The sequence below is a fragment of the Rana temporaria genome, chromosome 4 (assembly GCF_905171775.1).
Source record: "Rana temporaria chromosome 4, aRanTem1.1, whole genome shotgun sequence".
NCBI classification, from domain to species: Eukaryota; Metazoa; Chordata; class Amphibia; order Anura; family Ranidae; genus Rana; species Rana temporaria.
Genome location: NC_053492.1, coordinates 205,723,230 through 205,742,440, shown reverse-complemented (window position 1 = coordinate 205,742,440; position 19,211 = coordinate 205,723,230). Strand labels below are relative to the sequence as shown.

General features: G+C 43.4%; 1 protein-coding gene across 1 annotated transcript in view; it reads right to left on the bottom strand.

Annotated features, from left to right (window-relative positions):
• PSMD2 (proteasome 26S subunit ubiquitin receptor, non-ATPase 2) overlaps positions 1-10,330 on the bottom strand; it is a 35,763-nt gene extending 25,433 nt beyond the window's left edge. The window contains exon 1 of the mRNA XM_040349775.1: positions 10,160-10,330. Within this exon, the coding sequence (XP_040205709.1) occupies positions 10,160-10,267 (108 nt within the window). The 5' untranslated portion in view covers positions 10,268-10,330. The remainder of the gene's footprint in view (positions 1-10,159) is intronic.
• Between the last annotated feature and the right edge of the window lie 8,881 nt (positions 10,331-19,211).

Below are 19,211 nucleotides of genomic sequence, written 5' to 3'. Positions count from 1 at the left end.
ATCTCCTAAACTGTGTAGGTTTAGGAGATATTGCAAACACCTACAGGTAAGCCTTAATCTTGGCTTACTTGTAGGTGAAAGTTGTAATGGAGGGTTTACTTTCATTTTAAGCTGTATGTGGGATTTGTAGTTTATCCACAGCTGGAATGCAGAGGTGGACTACTCCTGTATGAATCCAAACTACTTGGACTGTTTTCCAATTCTAGTTGATGTTAACAAAATACATTTAAAAGTCTAGTTAAAATCTCTCATTATGCTCCATTATAAAAATAGGGGAAAAAAACACTATTTATGAGCCTTATGTTGCCATATAGAATATGGTTTAATGGTATAAAACTGTTAAAAAACAAAAAACTAGCTTTAAAAGTTAAAGAGTAAAGCTCTTTGTTATGCTGTCCCTAGCACTTACCACAAAACTGCTATTAGATACAAATGTCCCTGTTTGCTGTAAGTATTTATCATGAACTCTCTACCCACAAAATGTATTATAGATCTACAGGTAAGGTTTTATCTCAGTGGAGAGCCCATTCAGATGGCAGATTAGTTCCAATCTCTGTGCAGAGCCACTACAAAAAACGCGTACATCCACGCTGGAGCTGCGTGCAGACAGCCAATAGAAGTGGAGGTACACGCAGCACCGGCACGGAAACTCGACAAACTCGCCAAAGCTCGACGCACGAGCATGGATCTGAACGCAGAGGCTCGGTGGTTGGATCTGTGCACCTGCTTCTGCTCACATGTCAAACTTTGACACTTGCGATTGTGTCTGTCCTGACACTGGGTGTGCATCCACTTCCATGGGGTGGCTGCATATAGGATGCCACTAATCTGCAGTCTGAATGAGCCCTTACAAATATACTCTGTTAATGTCCTGTTTGTAAATATATTTTTACAGTAAATCCTTTATGTTTTTAAGTTCTTCTGGATACCAGGTTTGTAAATATAAAAGGATATGTAATGTATTGCTCTGATCATACATGTACTTGCTGGGAAAACATTATTTGGAAAAGCTAAACAAGGCCTCCAAACAACCCCTTTTCCATTGTCAGCCGTTTTCCTGCCCGATCTGATCCTGCATTGTATATATGACACACAGCACTGGCCATACTTAACATTAACGTTTTTCTCATATCTGTCTATGCTCTCTGGATGTGCTCATCTGCCAAAACTCTGTAGTAATGTGGGCATACTAAGGTCACAAACCTTACACCAGAGAAACCCTTGAAATGTTTCAGGTCATCCCTGCTACAATTAGTCCATCAAAGGTCTGTGTGGGAGAATGGCCCTTACATTGGGCTTCCATTTAAATCAGGGTTTGACAAATTTGCTTGGAATCTAGGAGCCAGCTAAAAAAGTTAGGAGCCAGAAAACACGCCCCGTCCCGACGAGCTTGCGCGCAGAAGTGAACACATACGTGAGTAGCGCCCGCATATGTAAACGGTGTTCAAACCACACAAGTGAGGTATCGCCGCGATTGGTAGAGCGAGAGCAATAATTCTAGCCCTAGACCTCCTCTGTAACTCAAAACATGCAACCTGAAGATTTTTTTTAAACGTCGCCTATGGAGATTTTAAAGGGTAAAAGTTTGTCGGCATTCCACGAGCGGACGCAATTTTGAAGCGTGACATGTTGGGTATGAATTTACTCGGCGTAACATTATCTTTCATAATATAAAAAAAAAAAATGGGGATAACTTTACTGTTGTCTTATTTTTTAATTAAAAAAAAAGTGTAATTTTTTCCCAAAAAAGAAAGCTTGCAAGACCGCTGCACAAATATAGCATGACAGACAGTATTGCAACAATCGCCATTTTATTCTCTAGGGTGTTATAAAAATTTTTTTTTTTTTTTAATATATATTATATATATATATATATATATATATATATATATATATATATATATATATATATATATATATATATATATATATATATATATATATATATATATATATATATATATATATATATATATATATATATATATATATATATATATATTAGGGCTGTGGAAATTAACTATTAATTCATCGATTAATCTTTAATTTATTTGATCGATCAAAATTTTTTTGATTGGTACTCACCTCTCCGCCGGCTTCCAGGCCTTCAGGGAGTTTCGTCGGAGATCCGGTGACGTCACGGACACCTGCGGGGCTTGCTGTGTCCGTATGAAGGGCTCCATTGCTGTGCCATCATATCTGCATGCCGGCGGGACCTTCCTATCTGCCACACGCAAGGGCTGTTACACTTCCCTCTATCAACCTGGGATTCTACAGCCATCCACTGGGAGTTGTGATAGTTCCCTTCACGGGACATCTACATGCCGACGGACTGATGTTAACCCCTCCTCATCTGAATTCAGCAGTGGTATCATCGTACACATTTTTATACCAGTATCATACTTAGCTACATGTTTTTAGGACTGCTTTTGCTACCGTTTGGTATTACTCGCACCATTTTTACAGTTTATGTAGCTACATCGATTTTATCTCCAGTGCAATATTTATTTTGTTACCCACTTGAAGACTATAAAAGTTTTAATGCTATTCCCATCGAGCGCTGCCTTTGTGTGTTTTTTGTATCCTGCTATCCATTTTTCCAGTGGTTGGTAGCTGCACTGGGAATCAGCCTGCAAGGAGGAGATCAGCTAAAAGTAGTTGGATCTGTATGTGCGTGATAATTAATCGAAATTAGTCGATTAATCGATAAAAAAAAAAAACAATTAATCGAACACAAAAATTTTAATCACTAACAGCCTATATATATATATATATATATATATATATATATATATATATATATATATATATATATATATATATATATATAATATTATGTTTGGGGGTTCTAATTAGAGGGAAAAAGAGGACAGTGAAAATAGTGAAAAATTACATTACAATTGCTGTGACTCGCGCATGTGCAGTAGAGAACCAGACAGTGAAGCCGCAACGCTTCACTTCCTGGTTCCCTCACCGAGGATGGCGGCGGGGGCAGCCGAGAGACGGGCGACTGCTCGTCTTCGGCTTCCGACATCACGGGCACCCTGGACAGATAAGTGTCCATTTATTAATTATCAGCAGCTGCAGTATTTGTAATAATTTTTGTTTAGGTGGAACTCCGCTTTAAGAAGACTATACAGTAGAGTCCATATCTTCAGATCTGGAGAATCTGCTGATGACGGAGGGTCTCACCAAAACTCTGTCAGTTTCTTACAAAAGGTTGTTCGCTACTAGCCCCAGGGCGGTCCACAAGTGTAGAGAGCGGTGGGAGGCGGAGGTCCCGGACATTCAGGGGGAGGATTGGGATGACATGTGGGCACACCCTTTCCAGCACCTGGTGTCAGCTAGGGATAGACTTATCCATTTTAAATCCCTCCATAGGATTTATTATACACCTGCTAGGCTGGCGTCTATTTATCCGGCAGTACAGGCAGAGTGCTGGAGATGTACGTTTGCTCCAGCGGCTGCGGAACATGTCTTCTGGAGCTGCCCTCGGATCTCCATATTTTGGACAGAGGTTACATCTTGCATATCGGATATTTTGATGTCTCCTGTTCCGGTGACGGTTCGGGTGTGCCTCTTGGGGCTGGTCAAGGATGTGGTCCCGTCTAGGGCGCACAGGACTCTACTCAATATACTTTTATTCTATGCAAGAAAGGCCATATTATTACGGTGGCGCAGACCGGGGGCCCCTACATTGGGTTTCAGAAAGGGCTTAGTTAATTCTATGATGCCATATTACAAGTCAACGTACTTATCGAGGGGGTGCAGAGGGAAGTTTGATAAGGTGTGGCGGGCATGGTATAACTCGGATTTGACTCTGGGTTGATGTCTTTAATTGGGGACTGGCTCACTGTGGGGTGATGGTATGTACTTTGCTTTATGTTGTGTAGATGAGTTAGACGCATAGAGGTCCTACTGCGGAATCCGAGCAGGAGGGGTTGTGGGGTGCATAAGGTTCCGAATATTGCTGGGGAGGTGGGGGGTTGAGTGTTCTTGTTTTGTTAAATTGTTAGTCAGGCTCTGTCTATGTTAGATAGAGGTCATTGTTTGTACCTGTGTAATGGGGCCATGTTGGCCCTTGGTCGGCTCAGCAAATACTGGCCGGCTGCCGTTTTGTTTTCTATGTCTCTTGTATAACTAATAAAAAAAAAAAAGAAGTATGTAGAGGCGCTTGCCAGTTAAAATAGATAAATAACTATGATGCCAAATATCGCACAGCAACGTATGGATAATGATCATTAAATCCAATATATATGTTCCACTCCTTTTTTTCCAATACCTTCAAAGCATAATTTACCAGGTTGTATGCTTTGAAGGTATTGGAAAAAAAGGAGTGGAACATATATATTGGATTTAATGATCATTATCCATACGTTGCTGTGCGATATTTGGCATCATAGTTATTTATTTATTTTAACTGGCAAGCGCCTCTACATACCCCTTTTTACATATGTCTTTTGGTGCGTGAGCACTATTTTGGTAGTGGCTGCTGCTTTTATACATTTTAGCTGATATTTTTTAGATATTTACGGTTAGGTTGGTTTTGCGCATTAGTTCCCCCCTTACACAAAAAAAAAAAAGGAAGAAGACTATACAGACTGTATAGTGCAGGGCTCGACAAATCCCAAGCGCCAGGTCGCCATGGCGACTAGAAATGGTGTCCTGGCGACTTGGCTTGGAAGGTGGGCAAAAAAAAAAAAAAAAAAAAAAGAGCTGGCGCCATCTGGTGGTGAGCCGTTGGTATTACAAGTTATTACCACCAGATGTGTGAGCTGGCGCCATCTGGTGGTGGCCGTTGGTATTACAAGTTAAAAAGCAATTCTAATGTAATTTTTCACTATTTTCACTGCCATCTTTTTCCCTCTAACTAGAACCCTCAAACATTTATATATATATATATGTGTTTTATCCTAACACCCTAGAGCAGTGGTCATCAACCCTGTCTTCAGGGCACGCTAACAGGCCAGGTTTGCAAGATAGCTGAAATACATCACAGGTGATATAATTTGCTGCTCAGTGATTGCAGTATTCTAGTCTGCATCTCCCCAAGGTAATACATAAAACCTGGCCTGTTAGTGGGCCCTGAGGACAGGGTTGATGACCACTGCCCTAGAGAATAAAATGGCGATTGTTGCAATACTTTCTGTCACGCCGTATATGCGCAGCGGTCTTAGAAGCGCACTTTTTTGGGAAAAAATTACACCTTTTTTAATTAAAAAATAAGACAACAGTAAAGTTATCCCCATTTTTTTTAATATTATGAAAGATAATGTTACGCCGAGTAAATTCATACCCAACATGTCACGCTTCAAAATTGCGTCCACTCGTGGAATGCCAACAAACTTTTACCCTTTAAAATCTTCATAGGCGACGTTTAAAAAAAATCTTCAGGTTGCATGTTTTGAGTTACAGAGGAGGTCTAGGGCTAGAATTATTGCTCTCGCTCTAACAATCGTGGTGATACCTCACATGTGTGGTTTGAACACCGTTTACATATGCAGGCGCTGCTCACGTATGTGTTCGCTTCTACGTGCAAGCTCGTCGGGACGGGGTGCGTTTTCTGGCTCCTAACTTTTTTAGCTGGCTCCTAGATTCCAAGCAAATTTGTCAACCCCTGGTATAGTGTATCATTACCGTAAAGAAGATTCTACAATCAGATTGTACCATGTATGTATCTAAACTAGAGCTGCACAATTCTGGCTAAAATGAGAATCACAATTTTTTTGCTTGGAAGAAAGATCACAATTCTCACGGCGTACCATCTCTCACATTAAAAAAAAAAAAGAAATATTTGGGCTAACTTTACTGCTTAGTTTTTTCCAAAAAATAAAATAAAAATTTGTGTTTGAAAGACCGCTGCGCAAATACAGTGTGACATAAAGTATTGCAACAACCGCCATTTTATTTTCTAAGGTCTCTGCTGAAAAAATATATAATGTATGGAGGTTCCAAGTAATTTTCTAGCAAAAAAAATATTAAATTTTAACTTTGTAAGAAACAAGTGTCAGAAAAAGGTTTAGTCTTTAACCACTTGAGGACCGCCGCACGACGATATACGTTGACAAAATGGCACGGCTGGGCACAAGGGCGTACATGTACGTCCCCTTTAAGAGCCCAGCCGTGGGTCGCGCAGTGCACCGGTCCTCTTTTCAGTGACCGTCCCCGCGGGAACAGCGGACCCAATCGCCGCCGGTGTCCCGCGATCGGGTCACAGAGACGAAGAATGGTGAGAGGCAAGTGTAAACAAATCCCTCCCCCGTGCTTCCTAGTGTGGCTGTCACTGATCGTCTGTTCCCTGTTAGGGAACGACGATCAGTGACTATACAAGCACAGCCACGCCGCCCCCCCCCCACAGTAAGAACACTCCCTTAGGGCACACTTAACCCCTACAGCGCCCTCTACTGGTTAACCCCTTCACTGCCAGTGTCATTTTTACAGTAACCAGTGCATTTTTATAGCACTGTTCGCTGTAAAAATGACAATGGTCCCAAAATAGTGTCAAAAGTGTCTGATGCGTCCACAATAATGTCGCAATCACGAAAAGAAAAAAAAAAAAAAAAAAAAAAAAAAATCACTGATCGCCGCAATTACTAGTTAAAAAAAAAAAAAATAATAATAATAATAATAATAATAATAATAATAATAATGCCATAAAACTATCCCCTATTTTGTAAACTCTCGAACTTTTGCGCAAACCAAACGCTTATTGTGTTTTTTTTTTACCAAGAATATGAAGAATACGTATCGGCCTAAATTTTATATCTTTTTTGTGAATATTATAGCAAAAAGTTAAAAATATTGCATTTTTTTTCCAAAATTGACGCTTTATTTTTGTTTCTAGCGCAAAATAAAAAAACTGCAGGCGATTAAATACCACCAAAAAAAAAGCTTTATTTGTGGGGAAAAAAGGACGCCAATTTTGTTTGGGAGCCACGTCGCACGACCGCGCAATTGTCAGTTAAAGCGACGCAGTGCCGAATCGCAAAAAGGGGCCTGGTCCTTTACCTGCATAATGGTCCGGGTCTTAAGCGGTTAAACTTCAATCATATCAGACCAAGTTCATCCCTTTGATCTAATTTTTTTTTTGACAGCTGAGTGAGAAGAGAACTCTCTTCACTTGTTACATTAAAGGGATACTATGGGTTAATTTTTTGTTTTAATTTTTAAAACAAACATGTCATACTTGCCTCCACTGTGCAGTTCGTTTTGCACAGAGTGGCCCCGAATGTCCTCTTTTGGGGTCCCACGGCGGCTCTCGTAGCTCCCCGCAAGAGCTAACCCCCTCTAGGAAGCAGTCTCCCAAGGGGGTTACCTTTACGGCGATTTGCATTTTACTTTTTTTTTTGGCCAATTTGTGTTTGGGCAGATTAAAAAAAAAACACAAATTGCTGCAAAAACGCATAACACACTTTTCTGCAGCTTCTCCATTGAAGTATATTGAACTAAAAAACAAAATAGCACTACAAAATAGGCAGCAGCTGAAAAAAAATAAAAAAGGATGTGAACGTGTCCCATAGGAAAACATGTAAATGAACTGTAGTGCGTTTCTGCAAAAAACAGAGGTGTGAACCCAGGCCTGAGATGTTTAGTAACATAATGGGGGTTAAAAAAACTAAAATTAGTACAAAAAGAGCAAATAATCGCTACTGTAAGGGGTTAATTTTTTTTACTGTGTGACAGTGAAAGTAATATTTACAGTAGCGATTTGCTCTTTTTGTACTATAAAGTGCCAATTTTTGTTTTAACCCCCATGTTACTGGCCGATTATGAAAACGGTAATCGATTAACTTCTTAATCAATTAGTTATTGATTAATTGTTTCAGACCTAGATATAAAAGATTGTGTTGCGCCAAGTAAAAAGATACCCAACATGTCATGCTTTAAAATTGTACGCGCTTGTGGAACTGCGCCGCTTTAAAAGCCTTTACAGGTTACTAGTTTAGAGTTACACTGGAGGTCAGAAGCTAGAATTATTGCTCTTCGCTGCAATACCTTTTGTGTGGGACAATCGCTGTTTACGTATGTGTGCATTCGCCTTTGTGCGCGAGCACAGAAAACTGAAAATTATATATATATATATATATATATATATATATATATATATATATATATATATATATATATATATATATATATATTTATTTTATATTGTTTCTTTAAATCTGTCTTTTTGACCCCAAACGTCTCCCCTGCCCTAAAAGCATTCGATTACACAAAGTGAGATGTGTTCAGATGCTTCACACAAAAAATGGCGACGTTTACACCCGAGAACTCGGAAGTGACATTGCTTCCTGTACCACAGAGGACATCTGGGACCTTCCAGCCCTCTATAATCTCTATGGTAAACTTTAAAAAATACAGAGATGATGGCTGTAGCTGCAGGCATCACCCCAGTACAAGCACCTAAAGCTACATGACATAACAGGTACACGATTTGGCGTTAAGTGAATAACCTCCTTTAAAGGGGACCATACACTATACGTTCTAATTGTACAATCTCCATTAGGTTTACCAGAACAATGTAATACGAGGACAAACTTAAACGGTTAATTCAATATGTATACAATCAGGTCAGCCCTTGCACAACACAATTGCTGGTAGATGTATACAATACTGTACGATGAGATCGTAGGGTCCCCTCACACATCAGATCGTAGGGTCCCCTCACACATCAGATCGTAGGGTCCCCTCACACATCAGATCGTAGGGTCCCCTCACACATCAGATCGTAGGGTCCCCTCACACATCAGATCGTAGGGTCCCCTCACACATCAGATCGTAGGGTCCCCTCACACATCAGATCGTAGGGTCCCCTCACACATCAGATCGTAGGGTCCCCTCACACATCAGATCGTAGGGTCCCCTCACACATCAGATCGTAGGGTCCCCTCACACATCAGATCGTAGGGTCCCCTCACACATCAGATCGTAGGGTCCCCTCACACATCAGATCGTAGGGTCCCCTCACACATCAGATCGTAGGGTCCCCTCACACATCAGATCGTAGGGTCCCCTCACACATCAGATCGTAGGGTCCCCTCACACATCAGATCGTAGGGTCCCCTCACACATCAGATCGTAGGGTCCCCTCACACATCAGATCGTAGGGTCCCCTCACACATCAGATCGTAGGGTCCCCTCACACATCAGATCGTAGGGTCCCCTCACACATCAGATCGTAGGGTCCCCTCACACATCAGATCGTAGGGTCCCCTCACACATCAGATCGTTGGGTCCCCTCACACATCAGATCGTAGGGTCCCCTCACACATCAGATCGTAGGGTCCCCTCACACATCAGATCGTAGGGTCCCCTCACACATCAGATCGTAGGGTCACCTCACACATCAGATCGTAGGGTCCCCTCACACATCAGATCGTAGGGTCCCCTCACACATCAGATCGTAGGGTCACCTCACAGATCAGATCGTAGGGTCCCCTCACACATCAGATCGTAGGGTCCCCTCACACATCAGATCGTACGGTCACCTCACAGATCAGATCGTACGGTCACCTCACAGATCAGATCGTACGGTCACCTCACAGATCAGATCGTACGGTCACCTCACAGATCAGATCGTACGGTCACCTCACAGATCAGATCGTACGGTCACCTCACAGATCAGATCGTACGGTCACCTCACAGATCAGATCGTACGGTCCCCTCACACATCAGATCGTACGGTCCCCTCACACATCAGATCGTAGGGTCCCCTCACACATCAGATCGTAGGGTCCCCTCACACATCAGATCGTAGGGTCCCCTCACACATCAGATCGTAGGGTCCCCTCACACATCAGATCGTAGGGTCCCCTCACACATCAGATCGTAGGGTCCCCTCACAGATCAGATCGCACGGTCGCCTCACAGATCAGATCGCACGGTCACCTCACAGATCAGATTGTACGGTCACTATTAGACAGTAGCTCCTATCCTCCTGCATAACACTATGCTTTATGCCGGGTTCCCAATCCATCCTAATTGATCTCCTCTCCTAGGTGCATTCAATCAGTCCTGTGCCATGTCATTGTTAGTAGCAGGCCCCGAGGACTGTGCCCCCGCCTGTGTTGTGTATGGGCCCCAGTGACTCAGCTCTATCCCCCGCACAGCTCCTCTCTACACAGTATGGCCGGCCTCACTCCTCGCCGAGTCTCACCAATTCCTGCTCCTCCTTCTTATCCTTCACCGTGCTGCGTGCTTCTCCTCCGGCCTCCTTGCCTTTACCAGCCGCGGGTGTTTGCTGACTCCGGCTCTTTTCCTCCATGTTTGCCAATGAATCCCGGTAAAGGCGAACACAGGCCAACCAATCCGCGCAGGCGCCGGGAGCACGCTGCAAGACGTAATACGTAAACGTACAAGCCCAGTGTACGCAACAGAGCGCATTGTCCTAGGAAGGCTACTTCCTGTTCATGTGACTATGAGAAGTCACTTTTTCCTAGAGCGCCATATTACTACTCCGTGATGGCTCTTGGCAGCCATATTGGTGCTCTCATTGATGCGATTCATACTGTTTGTATGTAGCGCTCGAATTCTGGGAGCTTTAGGCCATATTGTGCTAGTATGCACCATTGTGTTAGTGCATAGCTCCCAACTGTTCCTGATTTCGAGGGACTGTCCCTGATTTGGAGCAATGTCCCTCTGTCCCTCTTTCCTCCTCATTTGTCCCTCATTCCTCCCCATTTGTCCTTAAAGGGGTTTTCCACCTTTTTTTTAAGTTTATTAAAAGTCAGCAGCTACAAAAAGTGTAGCTGCTGGCTTTTAATAAACAGACACTTACCTGCTCCACGGCTCCAGCGACGCGCCGGCCGGGGCTCCGCTCCTCGCCCCCCTTCGGCGGCCGGCGTCTTCATTCTTAGTGTGGGCACCCGGCAGTGACAGCTTTCGGCTTCACGGCCGGGCACCCACTGCGCATGCGCGAGCGGCAGTGCGCATGCACGAGCGGCGCGGCGCCGTCCGATTGGACAGGTGCTCGTCTACAGGGAGGGGTTGTGAAAAGGCGATTAAGCTAATCGCCTTTCCAGCCCCTCGGCGGAAGGAGGAAGTGGGACAGTAAGTCCCCTTCTCCTGAAGCCCCCACTCCCCCCCCAAAAAATGACATGCCAAATGTGGCATGTAAGGGGGCGAGGAATGGGTTAAGCGGAAGTTCCATTTTTAGGTGGAACTCCGCTTTAATTTTGCTCTGCTCTATATAATTGTATATAAAATGCACTTTTATCTTTCAAAAAGTGTTTCCCAGAGCTAAACCTTTCATCCAAATTCTGAATAGCTGCATTTGTAAATTGTAAGCGGCAATATAAAGGAATATTAGCGGTAACAAAAGCACTTGTGGATTTAAAGGGGTTGTAAATGTACAATTTTTTCCCTAAATAGCTTCCTTTACCTTAGTGCAGTCCTCCTTCACTTACCTCATCCTTCCATTTTGCTTTTAAATGTCCTTATTTCTTCTGAGAAATCCTCACTTCCTGTTCTGTCTGTAACTCCACACAGTAATGCAAGGCTTTATCCCTGGTGTGGAGTGTCGTGCTTGCCCCCTCCCTTGGACAAGAGAGTCAGGACGCCCACTAACACACAGCTCCTTTCTCTATCTGTAACGTAGAGAGCGTCCTAACTCTCCTGTAGTCCAAGTGAGGGGGCGAGCACGACACTCCACACCAGGGAGAAAGCCTTGCATTACGGTGTGTAGTTACAGACAGTAGTCTTGCTCTTACGATTTTTTCTGGATGAAAACGTACTAATTAAACAAAAATCGGACGTTGTGTTCACATACGACAACAATTTTACAGCCTGCACATCCACTTTTTGTCATATGAAAATTTGGGGTCAGGTGTCAAAAGCACCATACTAACGATCAGAAAATCGGCAAATTGTTCGTCGGACGAAATTTTACTTGGGATTTTCTGATCGTGTGTACAGGCCTTCAGACTGGCAGATTTAGATGGACTAACAAATTAAAGTTAAACCCCAGCTCACACTTTATAAGCAGTTGCAGTAACAGGCTTTCTCCTTTTCAGATAAAGGTTTTAAATGCTTAACCACTTAAGCCCCGGACCAAAATGCTGCCTAAAGACCCAAGGGGTTTTTACAGTTCGGGACTGCGTCGCTTTAACAGACAATTGCACGGTCGTGCGACGTGGCTCCCAAACAAAATTGGCATCTTTTTTTCCCCACTAAGAGAGCTTTCTTTTGGTGGTATTTGATCACCTCTGCGGTTTTTATTTTTTGTGCTATAAACAAAAATAGAGCGACAATTTTGAAAAAAATGCAATATTTTTTACTTTTTGCTATAATAAATATCCCCCAAAAACATATATAACATTTTTTTTCCTCAGTTTAGGCCGATACGTATTCTTCTACCTATTTTTGGTAAAAAAAATCGCAATAATCGTTTATCGGTTGGTTTGCGCAAAATTTATAGTGTTTACAAAATAGGGGATAGTTTTTTTGCATTTTTATTTATTTTTATTTTTTTACTACTAATGGCGGCGATCAGCGATTTTTTTCGTGACTGCGACATTATGGCGGACACTTCGGACAATTTTGACACATTTTTGGGACAATTGTCATTTTCACAGCAAAAAATGCATTTAAATTGCATTCTTTATTGTGAAAATGACAGTTGCAGTTTGGGAGTTAAACACAGGGGGCGCTGTAACATTTAGGGATCACTGTGTATGTGTTTACTAGTGTAGGGGGGTGTGGCTGTAGGAATGACGTCATCGATCGTGTCTTCCCTATAAAGGGAATGACGTGATCGATGCGCCGACACAGTGAAGCACGGGGAAACCGTGTTTACACACGGCTCTCCCCGTTCTTCAGCTCCGGGGAGCGATCGCGACGGAGCGGCTATAAACGAATAGCCGTCGTCCCGGATCGCTCCTGAAGCCACGGGGACCGCCGCATGTACGGGGGGGGGGTCCCGATCGGACCCCCGACCCACGTCAAGCAGAGGACGTATATATACGTGGATGTGCCTGCCTGTGCCATTCTGCTGACGTATATGTACATGAGGCGGTCCTTAAGTGGTTAAAGCAGAGTTCCACCTAAAAGTGGAAGATCCGCTTATTTGCCTCCTCCCCCACATTTGGCATCTTTCAGAGGGGGTGGGGGGCAGGTACCTGTCACCCACTTTCAGGAGACTGCGCCGTGGCGACCTCTGCCTCCCTCATCCTTCAATGGCCACCGGGCCAGTTAGAAAGTGCAGCGTGCTTCACATATGCGCAGTAGGGAAGCGGTTGGGAAGCTGAAAGGCTTCACTGCCGTTTTCCCTTACCACAAATGGTGGTGGTAGCACCCGAGAACCGATTGAAAAATCGCCTGGCGTGCCAACATCATGGAATTGACGGACAGGCAGGTGTCCTAATATTAAAAGTCAGCAGCTACAGTATTTGTAGCTTCTGACCTTTAATTTTTTTTGTGGGGGGGGGGGGCAGAACTTCTATTTAAGGCCCCATGCACACGAGACGCCGGTGCAAACTCTGCTGAACACACGTTTTTTTAAAGGCTGAAACGCCTGTTTTTCCGCGATTGCAGCCGCGTTTAGCAGCGTTTTACCGCGTTTGCGTCTATAAGCGTTTAGTTAAGAAACATCATAACACCCTCCCTAAGCTCAAAAAACAGTATTTAACCATTTCAGCCATTTTGTGAGACCAGGGTGAGTAGCAGCAGCTGAGAGAGCAGCAGTGTACTTGTATTTAGCGTGTCACTTGCCACAAGCTGTGGATTGTCCACTTGCCATGTCACCTGACACGTCACCTGGCCACGTCACCTGCCACAAGTTGTGAATTGTCCACTTGCCACGTCACCTGCCCATATCACCTGTCCATGTCACCTGGCCACAAGTTATGGATTGTCCACTTGCCACGTCACCTGACACAAGTTGTGGATTGTCCACTTGCCACGTCACCTGGCCATGTCACCTGACCACGTCACCTGCCACAAGTTGTGAATTGTCCACTTGCCACGTTACCTGCCACAAGCTGTGGATTGTCCACTTGCCACGTCACCTGACACGTCACCTGCCCATGTCACCTGCCACAAGTTGTGAATTGTCCACTTGCCACGTCACCTGCCCATGTCACCTGTCCATGTCACCTGGCCATGTCACCTGGCCACAAGTTGTGGATTGTCCACTTGACACGTCACCTGACACATCACCTGGCCACGTCAACTGCCCATGTCACCTGCCACAAGTTGTGGATTGTCCACTTGCCACGTTATCTGCCACAAGCTGTGGATTGTCCACTTGCCACGTCACCTGGCCATATCACCTGGCCACGTCACCTACCATCTCACCTGGCCACGTCACCTGCCACAAGTTGTGGATTGTCCATTTGCCACATCACCTGACACATCACCTGGCCACGTCACCTGACCACATCACCTGCCAAAAGTTGTGGATTGTCCACTTGCCATGTCACCTAGCCACATCACCTGCCACATCACCTGGCCAAGTCACTGGCCATGTCACTTGCCACATCACCTGGCCACGTTACCTGCCACAAGTTGTGTATTGTCCACTTGCCACGTTACCTGCCACAAGTTGTGGATTGTCCATCTGCCACGTCACCTGCCACGTCACCTGGTCATGTCACCTGACCACCTCACCTGCCACTTCACCTGGCCACGTCACCTGCCACAAGTTGTGAATTGTCCACTTGCCACGTCACCTGGCCACATCACCTGCCACGTCACCTGGCCACTTTACCTGCCACAAGTTGTGGATTGTCCACTTGCCACGGTACCTGCCACAAGCTGTGGATTGTCCACTTCCCACATCACCTGGCCACGTCACCTGCCACTTCATCTGGCCATGTCACCTGCCACATCACCTGGCCATGTCATCTGGCCATGTCACCTGTCACATCACCTGGCCATGTTACCTCCCACAAGTTGTGGATTGTCCACTTGCCACGTCACCTGGCCACGTTACCTGCCACGTCACCTGGCCACGTCACCTGCCACAAGTTGTGGATTGTCCACTTGCCACGTTACTTGCCACAAGTTGTGGATTGTCCACTTGCCACAAGTTGTGGATTGTCCACTTGCCACGTCACCTGCCACAAGTTGTGGATTGTCCACAATGCAATGCAAGCAATTACAGTTTTCTTTTATTTTTTTTGTGTTTTTTCATAATTTGCCATAATTTTTGAGATTTCTAATGTAAAAAAATAGGTCACCTTTAAAAACGCTTATAAACTAAAATGCGCCAAAACGCCGGTACCGCGTTTAGCCGCGTTTTGCGTCTGAAACGTGGAAAACTTTTGCGTCTGAACCCATTTAAAAAAAATGCCTAAAAACGCCAAAAAACAAGACTGTGTGCATGGACACATAGGATAACATTAAATGCATTCAGGGGCAGTTGAAAAAAGTGTCCAACTGCCTCTGAACACGCGTTTAACAGCGTCTCGTGTGCATGGGGCCTAAAGTGGTTGTAAACACTTGTATATAGCCAGTGAAGTGACTGGCCTCAGGTGATACAGATACAGATGAAAAAAATTCTCCTACATAAGTTGTACCTGTTTATTTACAGACATCTTTTATTTACAGCCATTCAAAGTGCAGAATTTACACAGGACCCCTTAGCTCTGAAAAGCAGCAGATGGGGAGCTGAAGTTACATCAGTAAGGAGAGGTCTGAGAGCTGTTTGGAGGAAAGGGAACCATTGTAAGAATCCCTGTTATGCCGCGTACACACGGTCGGAATTTCCGGCAGAAAAAGTCAGATGGGAGCTTTTCATTGGATATTCCGACTGTGTGTATGCCCCATCTGACTTTTTCTGCCGGAATTTCCGACTGACTTAGATAGAGAGCAGGTTCTCTATTTTTCCGTTGGAAATTCCACGTTTTTCCCGTTGAAAGTCCATTAGTGTTAAAGGATAAGTTCACCTTCGGGAACATGTTCCACCCATTTTTAGGGTGGAATATGTGACATGATCCCCCCTTTGTCCTGGAAGTTAGTGGGGAGGAAAAGTCTAATCAGAAGCTGCATATTCATATGGCCCTGGCCAATCCCTGGGGGAGAGGTGCCCATTTAATTCTCAGTGAAAGGACTTTGCTTGGACTGTCCAGAAAGAGGAAAATAAAACGCCTCAAGCTGCTACTTCAAAGATCAGTCCAATATTTACTTCTACAAGGACTTGGCCCAAGGTTATGCAAGAAAAGGTGTCCTCAAATCTTTGCTAAGGGCTACTGAAGTATCCTACCATTACCCATTACTAATTCAAGTTCTATAATAAAGCATAAGAAAAAGCAAACCCCTAGATTGGTTAATGAGCCTGAAGAATTATTTCCTACCACTGTACATTTAATGCTGGTGGCAGAATCCTCCATCAGTGAAAGGGGAAGCTACAATCTCCTTATTCATGCTAGGCAATAAGATATCTATAGGATGATGTTTAGCTGCTGCAAAATGCTTTGTCACTAGATGGCGGTGTTGCACTGTCTATAAAGTTACTAAATGACAATAATAATGACTAAATAATAATGAAAAGTTGATCACATAAAAAGAACATTTTGTAACATTTACAAATATAATATGTAAATATTATCACTACTTGGCAGTACTCAGAGATGTATCATTTTATTTTGTAAGTTGCTACATGTTGGTGGGTTGTTCCAGCCAGTAATAATAACAGCTCTTGTTAGGGGAATGAACGGCTTCTACTTAACCACTTCAGCCCTGGAAGATTTGACTCCCTTCCTGACCAGAGCACTTTTTTTGTGTGCTATATACCAAGAAAAGGCCGACAATTTAAAAAAACAAAACAATATTTTTTACTTTTTGCTATAATAAATATCCTCCAATTTAAAAAAAAAATAATTCTTCATCAGTTTAGACCAATACATATTCTTCTACATATTTTTGTTAATTTTTTTTTGCAATAAGCGTATATTGATTGGTTTGCGCAAAAGTTATAGGCCCGGATTCAGAAAGAAGATAAGACTGCGTATCTCCTGATACGCCGTCATATCTCTGAGTCCGGCCGCCGTATCTATGCGGCTGATTCATAGAATCAGGTTCCGCATAGATCTCCCTAAGATCCGACAGGTGTAAGTGACTTACACCGTCGGATCTTAGGCTGCAATCTCACGCTGGCCGCTAGGTGGCGCTTCCGTTTGTATACGCGAGGAATATGCAAATGAGGAGTTACGCCGATTCAGAAACGAACGACCGGCCGGCGCTTTTTTTTACGTCGTTTGCGTTCGGCTTTTTCCGGCGTATAGTTACCCCTGCTATATGCGGCGTATCCTATGTTAAGTATGGCCGTCGTTCCCGGGTCGAATTTTGAATTTTTTACGTAGTTTGCGTAAGTTGTTCGCGAATACAGATGGACGTAATTTACGTTCACGTCAAAACCAATGACATCCTAGCGACGTCATTTAGAGCAATGCACGCTGGGAAATTTTACAGACGGCGCATGCGCAGTTCGTTTGGCGCGGGGACGAGCCTGATTTAAATTTTACACGCCCCCTAGCTGCGTAATTTGAATTCCGCCAGGGGATTTACGATACGCCGCAAGTTTACAGGCAAGTGCTTTCTGAATAAAGCACTTGCCTCAAAAACCTGCGGCGGCGTAACGTAAATCAGATAGGTTACGCGGATCTAAAGATCCGCTAACCTATCTGAATCTACCCCATAGTGTCTACAAACTATGGGAAAGATTTTTTTTTCTTTACTAGTCTGGCGGCAATCTGCGATTTTTAGCAATACTGCGACATTGCGACAGACACCTTTGTCACATTTTTGGGACCATTTACATTTATACAGCGATCAGTGCTCTAAAAATGCACTGATTAAATGTCACTGGTAGTAAAGGGGTTAACACTAAGGGGCTATCAAGGGGTTAAATGTGTGTTCCCTCAGTGTGTTCTAACTGTATGGGGATGTGACTTACTGGGGGGGGGGGGAGACATATCGTCGTCCCTACTCACTGGGAACAAACAATATGCTTCCTCTCCCCTGACAGCACAGGGATTTGTGTGTTTTTCACACACAAATCCCCGTGATGGCGCTCGTGCACGCGATCGCGCGTGAGCACCGCTGGCAACCATGCCCGCCAGCCACGTGCCAAAAAAGGGAAGGGCTTACCCATATGGGATTTCGTCCAGGGGAGCCATTCTGCCATAGTAAATCTGCGCGAGCCGGTCAGGAGCTGGTTAAAGTGACACTAAACAATGTCCTTTTTTTCCTAAAAATATCCATACACATCTATGGCCCAGAATTCTATTGTTTATTAAATTGTTTCTTACTGTGTTTTTCTGGCTCCTTATAATGTTCTCTGTGAGCCCATGAGACTCTCCTTTTCCCCCTTCTGTTCTTTTGGAATGAGCAGTGCATGTTAGCAGGGCCATCTTTACCACAGGGCAAATGGGGCAGCTGCCCAGGGCCCTGTCACTGTTGGGGGCCCAAAGCAACCCCCTTTAAAAAAAAAAATTTGCCATCTGGGGCCCCTAGGGCCCCAGATGGCAACCCCCCTTTTTTTTATTTTTTTTAAATAAAAAGATATATATTTTTTTAATATATTTTTATTTTATTTTTTATTAAAGGGACAATTTTTTTTTTAGAGGTTTTTTTTATTAAAGGGACAATTTTTTTTAGGGGTCCCCATGGGCCCAGAGGCCTCCGGGGCCCCAGATGGCAACCCCTTTTTTATTTATTTTTAAATAAACAAAATATATTTTTATTTTATTTTTTATTAAAGGGACAATTTTTTTTAGAGGTCTGGGGGTCCCCAGGGGCCCGTATTTCCCCAGGGCCCCTGATGACAACCCCCCTTTTTTTATAAAAAACATATTTTTTTATATATTTCTTTATTTCTTTTATTTTATATATATATATATATATATATATATATATATATATATATATATATATATATATATATATATATATATATATATATTATCATTATTATTATTATTATTATTATTATTATTATTAAAGGACCCAGAGGTCCCCAGGGCCCCGGATGGCAACCCCCCTTTTTTATCATTTTTTTCATATTTTATTTCTTTTTTTTCTTTTTTATATATATATATATATATATATATATATATATATATATATATATATATATATATATTTTATTATTAAAGGGCTCAGAGGTCCCCAGGGCCCTGGATGGCAACCCCCCCTTTTTTTTTTATAAATGTTTCTTTTTTATATATATTTTTTTGATTTTTTATTAAAGGGCCCAGAGGTCCCGGATG